Source organism: Sinohyriopsis cumingii, chromosome 15 (assembly GCF_028554795.1).
Source record: "Sinohyriopsis cumingii isolate HCF-2022 chromosome 15, ASM2855479v2, whole genome shotgun sequence".
In the NCBI taxonomy this organism is placed as follows: Eukaryota; Metazoa; Mollusca; class Bivalvia; order Unionida; family Unionidae; genus Sinohyriopsis; species Sinohyriopsis cumingii.
In genome coordinates, this window is record NC_142975.1 from 101,935,563 (window position 1) to 101,950,710 (window position 15,148).

Sequence of the window (15,148 nt, forward strand, 5' to 3'; positions counted from 1 at the left end):
TGTTAATATTCATAAGATTGACAGGAGCTGTATGGCTGTTAATATTGATAAGATTGACAGGAGCTATATGGTTGTTAATATTGATAAGATTCACAGGAGCTGTATGGTTGTTAATATTGATAAGATTGACAGGAGCTATATATTTGTAATATTGATAAGATTGACAGGAGCTATATGGTTGTTGATATTGATACGATTGACAGGAGCTATGTGGTTGTTAATATTGATAAGATTGACAGGAGCTATATGGTTGTTGATATTGATAAGATTGACATGAGCTATATGGTTGTTGATATTGATAAGATTGACAGGAGCTATATGGTTGTTAATATTGATGAGATTGACAGGAGCTGTATGGTTGTTGATATTGTTAACATTGACAGGAGCTATATGGTTGTTAATATTGATAAGATTGACAGGAGCTATATGGTTGTTAATATTGATAAGATTGACAGGAGCTTTTTGGTTTTTAATATTGATAAGATTGACAGGAGCTATATGGTTGTTGATATTGTTGAGATTGACAGGAGCTATAAGAATTACTATATGGTTGTTAATATTCATAAGATTGACAATATGGTTGTTAATATTGATAAGATTGACAGGAGCTATATGGTTGGTAATATTGATAAGATTGACAGGAGTTGTATGGTTGTTAATATTGATAATATAGACAGGAGCTGTATGGTTGTTGATATTTTTAAGATTGACAGGAGCTATAAGAATTACTATATGGTTGTTAATATTGATAAGATTGACTATATGGTTGTTAATATTGATAAGATTGACAGGAGCTATATGGTTGTTTATATTGATAAGATTGACAGGGGCTATATGGTTGTTAATATTGATAAGATTGACAATAGCTGTATGGTTGTTGATATTGATAAGATTGACAGGAGCTGTACGGTTGTTGATATTGATAAGATTGACAAGCTGTACAGTTGTTAATATTGTTAAGATTGTCAGGAGCTATATGGTTGTTAATATTGATAAGATTGACAGGAGCTATATGGTTGTTAATATTGATGAGATTGACAGGAGCTGTATGGTTGTTGATATTGTTAACATTGACAGGAGCTATATGGTTGTTAATATTGATAAGATTGACAGGAGCTATATGGTTGTTAATATTGATAAGATTGACAGGAGCTTTTTGGTTTTTAATATTGATAAGATTGACAGGAGCTATATGGTTGTTGATATTGTTGAGATTGACAGGAGCTATAAGAATTACTATATGGTTGTTAATATTCATAAGATTGACAATATGGTTGTTAATATTGATAAGATTGACAGGAGCTATATGGTTGGTAATATTGATAAGATTGACAGGAGTTGTATGGTTGTTAATATTGATAATATAGACAGGAGCTGTATGGTTGTTGATATTTTTAAGATTGACAGGAGCTATAAGAATTACTATATGGTTGTTAATATTGATAAGATTGACTATATGGTTGTTAATATTGATAAGATTGACAGGAGCTATATGGTTGTTTATATTGATAAGATTGACAGGGGCTATATGGTTGTTAATATTGATAAGATTGACAATAGCTGTATGGTTGTTGATATTGATAAGATTGACAGGAGCTGTACGGTTGTTGATATTGATAAGATTGACAAGCTGTACAGTTGTTAATATTGTTAAGATTGTCAGGAGCTATATGGTTGTTAATATTGTTAAGATTGACAAGAGCTATATGGTTGTTAATATTGATGAGATTGACAGGAGCTGTATGGTTGTTGATATTGTTAACATTGACAGGAGCTATATGGTTGTTAATATTGATAAGATTGACAGGAGCTATATGGTTGTTAATATTGATAAGATTGACAGGAGCTTTTTGGTTTTTAATATTGATAAGATTGACAGGAGCTATATGGTTGTTGATATTGTTGAGATTGACAGGAGCTATAAGAATTACTATATGGTTGTTAATATTGATAAGATTGACAATATGGTTGTTAATATTGATAAGATTGACAGGAGCTATATGGTTGGTAATATTGATAAGATTGACAGGAGTTGTATGGTTGTTAATATTGATAATATAGACAGGAGCTGTATGGTTGTTGATATTTTTAAGAATGACAGGAGCTATAAGAATTACTATATGGTTGTTAATATTGATAAAATTGACCATATGGTTGTTAATATTGATAAGATTGACAGGAGCTATATGGTTGTTTATATTGATAAGATTGGCAGGGGCTATATGGTTGTTAATATTGATAAGATTGACAATAGCTGTATGGTTGTTGATATTGATAAGATTGACAGGAGCTGTACGGTTGTTGATTTTGATAAGATTGACAAGCTGTACAGTTGTTAATATTGTTAAGATTGACAGGAGCTATATGGTTGTTAATATTGTTAAGATTGACAAGAGCTATATGGTTGTTAATATTGTTAAGATTGACAGGAGCTATATGGTTGTTAATATTGATGAGATTGACAGGAGCTGTATGGTTGTTAATATTGACAGTATTGACAGGAGCTGTATGGTTGTTGATATTGTTAAGATTGACAGGAGCTGTATGGTTGTTGATTATGTTAAGACTGACAAAAGCTATATGGTTGTTAATATTGTTAAGATTGACAGAAGCTATATGATTGTTAATATTGATAAGATTGACAGGAGCTATATGGTTGTTAATATTGATAAGGTTGATGGAGCTCTATGGTTGTTAATATTGATAAGGTTGACAGGAACTATATGGTTGTTAATATTGATAAGATTGACAGGAGCTATGTGGTTATTAATATTGATAAGATTGACAGGAGCTATATGGTTGTTAATTTTGATAAGATTGACAGGAGCTATGTTTTTGTTAATATTGATAAGATTGACAAGAGCTATATTTTTGGTAATATTGATAAGATTGACAGGAGCTATATGGTTGTTAATATTGATAAGATTGACAGGAGCTATATGGTTGTTAATATTGATAAGATTGACAGGAGCTATATGGTTGTTAATATTGATAAGATTGACAGGAGCTATGTGGTTGTTAATATTGATAAGATTGACAGGAGCTATATGGATGTTAATATTGACAAGATTGACAGGAGCTATATTTTTGTTAATATTGATAAGATTGACAGGAGCTATACAGTTGGTAATATTGATAAGATTGACAGGAGCTATATGGTTGTTAATATTGATAAGATTGACAGGAGCTATATGGTTGTTGATATTGTTAAGATTGACAGGAGCTATATGGCTGTTAATATTGTTAAGATTGACAGGAGCTATATGGTTGTTAATATTGATGAGATTGACAGGAGCTGTATGGTTGTTAATATTGATAAGATTGATTGGAGCTGTATGGTTGTTGATATTTTTATGACTGACAGGAGCTGTATGGTTGTTGATTATGTTAAGATTGACAGGAGCTATATGGTTATTAATATTGTTAAGTTTGACAGGAGCTATATGATTGTTGATATTGTTAAGATTGACAGGAGCTATATGGTTGTTAATATTGTTAAGATTGACAAGAGCTATATGGTTGTTAATATTGATAAGATTGACAGGAGCTACATGGTTGTTAATATTGAAAAGATTGACGGATCTCTATGGTTGTTAATATTGATAAGATTGACAGGAGCTATATGGTTGTTAATACTGATAAGATTGACATGAGCTATATGGTTGTTAATATTGATAAGATTGACAGGAGCTATATGGTTGTTAATATTGATAAGATTGACAGGAGCTATATGGTTGTTAATATTGATAAGATTGACGGATCTCTATGGTTGTTAATATTGATAAGATTGACAGGAGCTATACGGTTGTTAATACTGATAAGATTGACATGAGCTATATGGTTGTTAATATTGATAAGATTGACAGGAGCTATATGGTTGTTAATATTAATAAGATTGACAGGAGCTATATGGTTGTCAATATTGATAAGATTGACAGGAGTTATATGGTTGTTAATATTGATAAGATTGACAGGAGCTATATGGTTGTTAATATTAATAAGATTGACAGGAGCTATATGTTTGTTAATATTGATATGATTGACAGGAGCTATATGGTTGTTAATATTGAATGCTGGAAACAAAAACTAAATGTAAGTTATTTGTTTGTTTAGATTCTTTTCGATGACTTTTGTTGTAATGATAATATTTGTTACCAATGTTTGATACATGGTGACTTAGAGTTGTAACTGTCTTCAGTAGGACAAAATTCAATGTGATACCATATATTGCCATTATATTAAAACTAATCACATATATTGTCATTATATTAAAACTAATCACATATATTGGCATTATATTAAAACTAATCACATATATTGTCATTATATTAAAACTAATCAACATGTTTTATTATTTTATACAGGTTTAGAAAGCATTCATGTAACCAATCAAATATTTTTGTAAGCAGTGTATGACACTGTTTATTGTTTTACCTTTCAGTAAGGAAAATGTTATATATGAATTCTGTCTTACTGGCAGATATTATATTCTGTGACAACCTTGTTTAATATTATAATGTTTGTTTTGTATCCAGCAGATAAGAAAAACAAGACTAAACATCCAGGGTAAGTGATTTTTCTGTACTGTATTGTATACGATCAGCTTCTCTCACTGTTTTGCATAGTCAAGTGGCTGTACCATTAATAGTGAGGAATTCTTTGTACTCTTGTTAATTAATGTACTAGTACAATTGATATCATATTTTACCAGCTATCCTTAATTTTCCCTTTTTTATGACACCAAAGCAAAATATTTAAATAATTTACGAACAAAAGTAATAATTTTGATGACATCATATGTCATAGACTTTGCTGATAACACTTGCAATCCCTGGAAAAGTACTGATCTGAGATTGCTATATCAGTTGTAGACTTTAACGATAAACACTTACAATCCCAGGAAAAGTACTGGTCTGAGATTGATATATCAATTGTAGACTTTACCGATAAACACTTACAATCCCAGGAAAAGTACTGGTCTGAGATTGACATATCAGTTGTAGACTTTACCGATAAACACTTACAATCCCAGGAAAAGTACTGGTCTGAGATTGATATATCAGAAGCAATGAGAATCATGAATGAGACCAAGACCATAGATTCAAGATTTATGTACGCTAGGCTTTGCAAAGCTTATTGATTTTGATCACAATAGTTGAATGTTCACAGCATTGCAGAAAAAAAAAACTATTTTTGAAAGTAAAATACCTGCTTTCTATCATGCTTTTTACATTCTGCCACTTGCACCTGCCATTATCATATCTTGTGGTGTTTGCTGGCTTTGTTCCTAGCTGCTGGATAAAAGTGTGTATGCTTTGTATAATTGTTTTTACATATGTCTCATTTGCCAATGAGTGCTGTGTTTTGCTGATATCATAATTTGTTCGAGAATCCAGTAAAAAAAGGAAGAAATAGGTAACAGGTATCACGATGCAAGTTAAGGTAATATGCATTTATAATATAGACCATTTTTATGCCATTGTTTTAAACTGCCCTCATTGTTTTAATGTAATCATATCGTTCCTAAAAAATTCAGTGTTGTTAGGAATGGGATCTACTATATATTGTCTAAACATGGCCATATACTGAAGGCTGGATTGAGGCAGGACGACTACTGTAACCCATATCATATTTACCGGAGGTTATGGCTACTTATTAAAGCCAAGTGGCATGTGACGCCCTATGTATTATGGGTAAAGACAGACATAGTATTTATGCACACTGTAAGGAATTTTATATATATTTATATCTTAAAATAATTACTACAGATTGATGCAAATACAACAAAAATTTTAGATAAGTACTATGCAACGTATTGTTGTTCCAGGACATAAATTACCTTCAACCATTTCATGGGAATTCATTTTTCCTTAAGGTGACTTCCAGAAAGATCCGAAGTCAACCTTTCATCACTGGCACATGTACAATCATCATCATCCTTTTTCCAGTCATATACATTTTAATTGGTACAAATAAAACTCTAGTTCATTAGAATTGATATAGTTTTGAAATCATTGAAGGGGGTCTCAGTTTTGTAGTCACTAAGGATGATATCCCTTTTTATTCATAGCATTAGTATTATCATGGTATATCTTGTTGTTTTGCTCTTCTGATGAAAGTATTCATGCTGTCATTGGGATTGAATGGTAAAGTATTGCTTTGTTTTCATTCATTTTAATAAGAAACAACTGGGCAGGTATTGTCTTGCTGTTATTAATTTTCGTTGGCATCTAGTTACATGCAATTTCAAGTGTATTAATTTATTTTATGCAAAATTATTCTTTTCCAGATGTTTTCTTTAGAGCAAATTGTCAAAGCAGAGTTTCTTTTTGGGGGGAGGGGCATTTAGAATAGCACCCTGTGGCACCCATTTAGCCTGCTTTGAAAATCTCTAACTGAGGAATTGTATTTTTAAAGATCAGAGTCTCTGACTGGTCGCTATTCACCAAGCAAAGGTCACCCATCATTGGATCCCACCCACCCCCCAGTATGGGGATATTGGTCAGGTCAGGACTCCATTCTTGCTAGGCTGCCATTGGATCCTTATAGTGACCTGGCAGCAATGTTGTGGTCCATGGACCATCATCCCACCTTTCAGAAAGTGGAGTCTATATGGAATGTGAGGATGGGTCCTTTTCTTCAAAACTCCCCAGGAAGGGTGAGTCTCTTGCCATATTTGCTACTAGTGACAGTATCATTGCCTGATGCGAAGAGTTACAGATGAAGTCCCTCAGTTCTCCATCACAACAGAGGAACACTGGATCACATTATCCAGCCTCTGTAAAGCAAGACCAAGATGAGAATGGGCTGAGGTAGCACCTTTTTCTTTCCAGTCCCCTGCCTCCTCCCAACTATCAAATTAGGCTGAGAAGAAGGAAGATATTTGGTCATTTGACAAGGCAGCCATTGACTTGTTTATGGTCAGGGAACTTTTTGTAAAGGGCCATGAGTTTGCTAGACAGCATAAGTTGTGGTCATTTTCCAACTCTACAATGAGACCTCTGGTTTCTGCAGCTGTCTATAGGGACCACACTGCTGTCTTGGACCCTTAAACTTCCAACATTGTGTCCTGGGGAATCACAAGTGGGCATTCGTTTGGTGACCTGGGCCCATCTTTGTCACAATACTTGAAATCTTAAATCTTATGGCTAGGCCATTGGTCATCATAGACTTGCATGCCAGTCTTTTCTTGGCAGCATCCTTCAGCCTGCTGATGGAGGATTCTCTTTCTTCAGCAGCACTTTAGACCTGCTGAAGGCAGTGGCCAAAATATCCAGGCATGCGTTAACCATGTCCATGGTTTTATCAGCAATGCTTCTACACTGCCATATGGGTGTTGCCTTGGACACATCCTGGGTCTTACTGGAGCACAGTAAGAATCTTCTGAGGGCTGCTCCCCATGGAAACAAACTCTCTTCAAAGGACATGTTCCCTCTGTTGCTTTCTATGATCTAAGGGACATCCATCTCTCAATACACTCCTGGCTGGTTGAAACTGTTCAAGAAGCAATATCATCCTGACTATCAGCAGAGTTCTTTATTTGGTCTATTGCCACTTGTCAATCACACTGGTTGCTTAACAAGTCAGTGGGCTTAAATTAGGCACACCAACGTGCGTCACTTATGATCACCATCATTCTTGAACAAGCTGATTGTTTTGAAAAGGAGTTTGTTATTGTGAATATTTACAATGTTGCTATGTTTTGTCAGTTTTTTTCCATCAACAGTGGTGAAAACAAGTCGGTGGGGTTTTGTAATTCTAACAGTTCATACCCAGATCATCTTAATGGAGGAGTTAGATTAATTTCTTTCACAAAACCTAGATGAAAAATGATAAAGGCTTGTGACTGCCTTATGATCCACTGAATATGAACACAATTGATTTCAATTACCATGTGTGTTGTTACAAAAAATTATTAGAAATGCATAATAATAATTTTGAAGAAAAAAATTAGAAAATGGAACAATGTAAAAATTGACATGTCTCAAAAGAAAACAACTTTGGATTTGCTGTGTGTGTTTTTCAACTATGGGAAGCACTGAAGCCCAGATTACATTATTTTGAATTTTCAAAAATCTACACTTTAATGTTGGGTTATCCCAAAAATAATGCTTCATCATCCGGATCTTTCCAAGACTTGAGCAGCTTTACTTTCAGTCTTGAGCTAATTGGGGAATGAAAATTGTAAGTAATAGTAAATAGACTATAATTTTAAATATTTATCTTCTGATACATTAAGCATATACTTACATGTTTTAAACATCGATATACATCACTAATAAAATTTCCTGTTGGTACAAACCAGCTTTGTAGAACTTTAAATTCTTATGTACAATGGTATACTTCTAAGCAAGTAAATATTTACCATTTTATTATATATTTTTCATTCATTTACCTATAATGCAGTATAAACAAAAATCATGTGAAAATAATAATTATAAGACTGTATACTAAGTACATTAATATCATTTAGAGTGAATTCCCTTTTATATGGATATGTTCTCAAGCTGCATTAAAACTGATTTTCTTGATTTACTGAAACGAATATGTAGTTATTACTTTACAAACTTGAAATACAAAATAATATGCATATGTTCTAATGTAATACAATGTATCCAACTTTGTAATGTTACATTTGTATGAATAATAAGGAATCAGTTTTAATAAACATTTAACAGAAATTGAAACATTTCTTTTTGCCAAATACTGATTGTTTGTCAGGGGTTTGTGAGTTGGTGATCTATTATCATGTGTAATGTAATTTCTTTGAGAAGCAGCCCCGATTACTATTTCCCTATGGGCAGTTGGGAGGTGCCAAGAAGGCCCTAGGATGAATTCTCTCCCTCTCATGTGATGTGTCCCTCTTCCTTCTTTTAACCTTTGCTGCCAGACAAAGACTCTTTTTAGTGGTTTTGTCAAGCATTATAAATGACAGGTGGGTCCTTTCTATCATAAACGACAGGTGGGTCCTTCTATCATAAATGACAGGTGGGTCCTTTCTATCATAAACGACAGGTGAGTCCTTTCTATCATAAATGACAGGTGGGTCCTTTCTATCATAAATGACAGGTGGGTCCTTTCTATCATAAACAACAGGCGGGTCCTTTCTATCATAATTGAAGGATACTGACTTCAGTTTTGCAAACTTCCCTCTCATGAAAAGACCCCTGTCTGGTTTGACCAGTTGTACCAGGTTTGATCAAAGCAAGAGGTACACTTCCTTCTACAATAGTAGGGTGCCATATGCCAACATATAATGGGAGGATTGATACTTATGCCCAGTCAGGGCATTACATCAGCAACATATAATGGGAGGATGACATGTATGCCCAGTCAGGGAATTACATTAGCAACATATAATGGAAGGATTGACATGTATGCCCAGTCAGGGCATTACATTAGCAACATATAATGGAAGGATTGACATGTATGCCCAGTCAGGGAATTACATTAGCAACATATAATGGGAGGATTGACATGTATGCCCAGTCAGGGCATTACATTAGCAACATATATTGGGAGGATTGACATGTATGCCCAGTCAGGGCATTACATTAGCAACATATAATGGAAGGATTGACATGTATGCCCAGTCAGGGCATTACATTAGCAACATATAATGGAAGGATTGACATGTATGCCCAGTCAGGGCATTACATTAGCAACATATAATGGAAGGATTGACATGTATGCCCAGTCAGGGCATTACATTAGCAACATATAATGGAAGGATTGACATGTATGCCCAGTCAGGGCATTACATTAGCAACATATAAAGGGAGAAGAAAGGGTAGGAAGCATATTTTCCAAACCCTAAAGGACTTGGCTTATATTTTGGGTTTTACTGCTTCAAGGTGGATTGTCTTGTTCATCAAGGGACCTTTTGTTCATAAAGATAAAAGTCCATGGTCCGAGTTATTGGTACCTTTTGGGCCTATCTAAACCATTCTTAATTGGAGGCTATCATCAAAACCACACTTAAAAAATCTCACGGGGGTACTCTGGATTTCATAACCTAATTGTGTTGATGTACTGAAAATGACCAAACCAAGCAGTCTGTGATTGGTGACACTTCTATAGCATGTACATGCATGTGATCTGCACTTATCATCATCACCATTAACCTTATGAAATTAACCTAAATGAGAATTTTGGAAGTGTACAATGTTCATATTACAACAATTAAGGTATGCATATTTATATAGTCGTTGTGATAAGCAAAAAATTAGTATTATTATTGTTAATATTATAAACACTTAGAATGGTTAGAACAATTGACTCAAAAGATGAGTAACACTGTATTACCAGGGTAAGTAAATATGACTTAATCTAAACTAAGGTCATTGCAAAAGCTCTGCAGTCCAGTGGTGTAAGTTATTTCACAGTTTATGTCTTTTCTCTAACATGTTCATTCCTTGTAGGTAACAAACATGATATTCCAAATAATTTTGTCCCTTTTTTCAACTAAAACAGTAGACAAACAATCTCAAACAACAATCTCCATTATGACAGGTAAAACATAATGGTGACAACTTGAAGTTTTACCCTGTGAGTGCAGATATGACTAAAAGCATTATTTAGGTAGATTTCTTACTTCTCAAACATATTTTGATAAGTAACAATGTAAACATCAACAAAAAGAAATAATGACAAAAGCTTTTTTGCAGTGGTATACTTCAATTTGTGTACTGTGTGTCCATGTTTGTAGGCAATAAGTGAGTAACCTGTATGCTGATTACTGGGTACATGTAGTAGGGCAGTAAGTATTTTTTTTATATTGCACTCGCGCACAACTTCATATTGAACTCATGTATGCCTATTAGTTTATTTGGAACTACTTTGCAAACAAATCATTACACTCTTGTAGTAGACGATTTACATTTTGGTTAATTGAATTTGTTTCTGAATGAACTAAACAAGATGATTCGTGGACTTCCAGATACCAGCTGCTTTGGCACATTCCAATTTAACTTTTTTGATACAATGTTTCAGATTTAGGCTTGCGATACACTCCAGACATGGTCCTTACAAATAGCATGATAATGGCAAGGCATAAACTGTCTTTAGCTGGTAAGAATGGCAAAGAATATACCTAGTTTTACATCCTGAATTTCCTCAAAATCTACTAAGTTGAACAAATCCAAAATTACGTGAGTCATGTCATGGGTTCTGAAGCTTGATTACACATTTCAAAATTGGACTGTAATTTCGACTATATTCCAAGTGCAATTACATCCTCCTTACTGCACTCAAGATGAAATAAACATTAAATTCCATAGAATCTTTTTGATAACTGCAATTGAAAGACTTCATATTTTTCCCACATTATGATTTCAAACATTCAATGACAGAACATAAACACATTGGCAGATGTCAACATGCTTCTCTCTCGCTTCTTCAATCCGATGAATATCATGTAGAATTGACACAGATAAATCTAGTCTATAATCATGAAATTTCATAGCATTGACAAAAATACCAAAATCTATTCATTCCGGATCAAATGGAAAAGTTGTTGCAATATGCATTCGTTCACAATATTACTCAAAATTACAATTTTAAGTAGATCAAAATGTAATTTTCTTTTGAAAGTTATGTCTCTTGCATGACTAAGTTTAAATTTACCTGGGCAAAGTTATGTGCGCATTAATAACGTTGTTGTGAAATAATAATCTGAGCTTGTGCATAAATTCAGTTACTTTGTTTCATGTAGTGTAGTTTTGTTTACATAATTAAGCCTTACGTAGAATAAGAAAATTAGCACATAATAAAAAGGTTACTGGATGTTTTTTTATGGGAGAATATGAACTCGTTTTGTTGGATGGATATACTACACTCCCTAGGTTGTGCAGTATTTCCACTCAAAAAACCTGTTCATATTTTCCCATACAGATGCAGTAACCTATAAATCCTGTATTCTGATTGCCTGGTACGTGTAGTAGGTCAGTAAGCTTGTATCCTGTATGATGATTACTGGGTACATGTAGTAAGTCAGTAAGCTTGCATCATGTATGCTGATTACTGGGTACATGTAGTAGGTCAGTAAGCTTGCATCCTGTATGCTGATTACTGGTTACATGTAGTAGGTCAGTAAGCTTGTATCCTGTATGCTGATTACTGGTTACATGTAGTAAGTCAGTAAGCTTGCATCATGTATGCTGATTACTGGTTACATGTAGTAGGTCAGTAAGCTTGCATCCTGTATGCTGATTACTGGTTACATGTAGTAGGTCAGTAAGCTTGCATCCTGTATGCTGATTACCAAGTACATGTAGTAGATCAGTAAGCTCGTATCCTGTAAGCTGATTACTGGGTACATGTAGTAGGTCAGTAAGCTTGTTTCCTGTATGCTGATTACTGGGTACATGTAGTAGGTCAGTAAGCTTGCATCCTGTATGCTGATTACTGGGTACATGTAGTAAGTCAGTAAGCTTGTCTCCTGTATGCTGATTACTGGGTACATGTAGTAGAACAGTGAGCTTGTATCCAGTATGATGATTACTGGGTACATATAGTAGGGTAGTAAGTTTGTATCCAGTATAATGATTACTGGGTACATGTAGTAGGTCAGTAAGCTTGTATCCTGTATGCTGATTACTGGGTACATGTAGTAGGTCAGTAAGCTTGTATCCTGTATGCTGATTACTAGGTACATGTTGTAGGTCAGTAAGCTTGTATCCTGTATGCTGGTTACTGGGTATATGTAGTAAGTCAGTAAGCTTGCATCCTGTATGCTGATTACTGAGTACATGTAGTAAGTCAGTAAGCTTGCATCATGTATGCTGATTACTGGGTACATGTAGTAAGTCAGTAAGATTGTTTCCTGTATTCTGATTACTGGGTACATGTAACAAGTCAGTAAGCTTGCATCCTGTATGCTGGTTACTGGGTATATGTAGTAAGTCAGTAAGCTTGCATCCTGTATGCTGATTACTGAGTACATGTAGTAAGTCAGTAAGCTTGCATCATGTATGCTGATTATTGGGTACATGTAGTAAGTCAGTAAGATTGTTTCCTGTATTCTGATTACTGGGTACATGTAACAAGTCAGTAAGCTTGCATCCTGTATGCTGATTACCAAGTACATGTTGTAGGTCAGTAAGCTTGTTTCCTGTATGCTGATTACCAAGTACATGTAGTAAGTCAGAAAACTCATATCCTGTAAGCTGATTACTGGGTACATGTAGTAGGTCAGTAAGCTTGTATCCAGTATAATGATTACAGGGTAGATGTAGTAGGGGACAACAATAACTCTAATTGATATAAGGATACATTGTAGTAGACATTGATCTTTTGATCAGTGCAAGAGGGGAAGAATTAATACAAAATGACACTTTTTCTATACAAGTTACTGTAATCTTCAGCGTTGTGAATAATTATTTGTCATTTACCTTTTTATTCTTTGAATTGAGAAATTATCTTGGACAGCTATTGCTGGCACATGCATTTATTTATGTCAGTAAGAAAGAAAAACAACTGACAACACCCACTCGTCTTCTGCAAATTAGCAACTAAAGTGACTAACTTGCATGGTTTGAAATATGCTGCCTTCCTCCTGCCAATTACATGGTGATTATTTGACCCCATTAGCATGCCTAGATACTGATAACACATCAATGCAAAGAAGATATTCCAGATTTATTCTCATGTGTGATTTAAGTACTTTATTTATTATTTAATAACCACATGTGTGATTTAAGTACTTTACTGATTATGCAATAACCCCAAGTGTGATTTAAGTACTTTATTTATTATTTAATAACCACATGTGTAATTTAAGTACTTTACTGATTATTTAATAACCCCATGTGTGATTTAAGTACTTTATTGATCATGTAATAACCCCATGTGTGATTTAAGTACTTTATTGATTATTTAATAACCACATGTGTTATTTAAGTACTTTGCTGATCATGTAATAACCACATGTGTAATTTAAGTACTTTACTGATTATTTAATAACCCCATGTGTGATTTAAGTACTTTATTGATCATGTAATAACCCCATGTGTGATTTAAGTACTTTACTGATCATGTAATAACCACATGTGTAATTTAAGTACTTTACTGATTATTTAATAACCCCATGTGTGATTTAAGTACTTTATTGATCATGTAATAACCCCATGTGTGATTTAAGTACTTTATTGATTATTTAATAACCACATGTGTTATTTAAGTACTTTACTGATCATGTAATAACCACATGTGTGATTTAAGTACTTTACTGATTATGTAACAACCCATTGTGTGATTTAAGTACTTTATTGATTATATAATAACCCCATGTGTGATTTAAGTACTTTACTGATTATGTAATAACCCCATGTGTGATTTAAGTACTTTACTGATTATGTAATAACCCCATGTGTGATTTAAGTACTTTATTGATCATGTAATAACTCCATGTGTGATTTAAGTACTTTACTGATTATGTAATAACACCATGTTTTATTTAAGTACTTTATTGATCATGTAATAACCCCATGTGTGATTTAAGTACTTTATTGATTATTTAATAACCACATGTGTGATTTAAGTACTTTACTGATCATGTAATAACCTCATGCGTGATTTAAGTACTTTACTGATCATGTAATAACCTCACGTGTGATTTAAGTACTTTACTGATCATGTAATAACCTCATGTGTGATTTAAGTACTTTACTGATCATGTAATAACCCCACCTGTGATTTAAGTACTTTATTGATTATTTAATAACCACATGTGTGATTTAAGTACTTTATTGATCATGTAATAACTCCATGTGTGATTTAAGTACTTTACTAATTATGTAACAACCCCATGTGTGATTTAAGTACTTTATTGATTATTTAATAACTACATGTGTGATTTAAGTACTTTATTGATCATGTAATAACCCCATGTGTGATTTAAGTACTTTATTAATTATTTAATAACCACATGTGTGATTTAAGTACTTTGCTGATCATGTAATAACCACATGTGTGATTTAAGTACTTTATTGATTATGTAATAACCCCATGTGTGATTTAAGTACTTTATTGATTATTTAATAACCCCGGTTGTGATTTAAGTACTTTACTGATCATGTAATAACCCCATGTGTGATTTAAGTACTTTACTGATGATGTAATAACCCCATGTTTGATTTAAGTAATTTGC

At 33.6% G+C, this 15,148-nt stretch overlaps 1 protein-coding gene across 1 annotated transcript in view; it reads left to right on the top strand.

Annotated features, from left to right (window-relative positions):
• The window catches only part of LOC149782391 (uncharacterized), a 113,336-nt gene that overhangs the window by 66,473 nt on the left and 31,715 nt on the right, over nt 1-15,148 (top strand). The window contains exon 8 of the mRNA XM_089933778.1: nt 4,539-4,566. Within this exon, the coding sequence (XP_089789904.1) occupies nt 4,539-4,566 (28 nt within the window). The remainder of the gene's footprint in view (nt 1-4,538; nt 4,567-15,148) is intronic.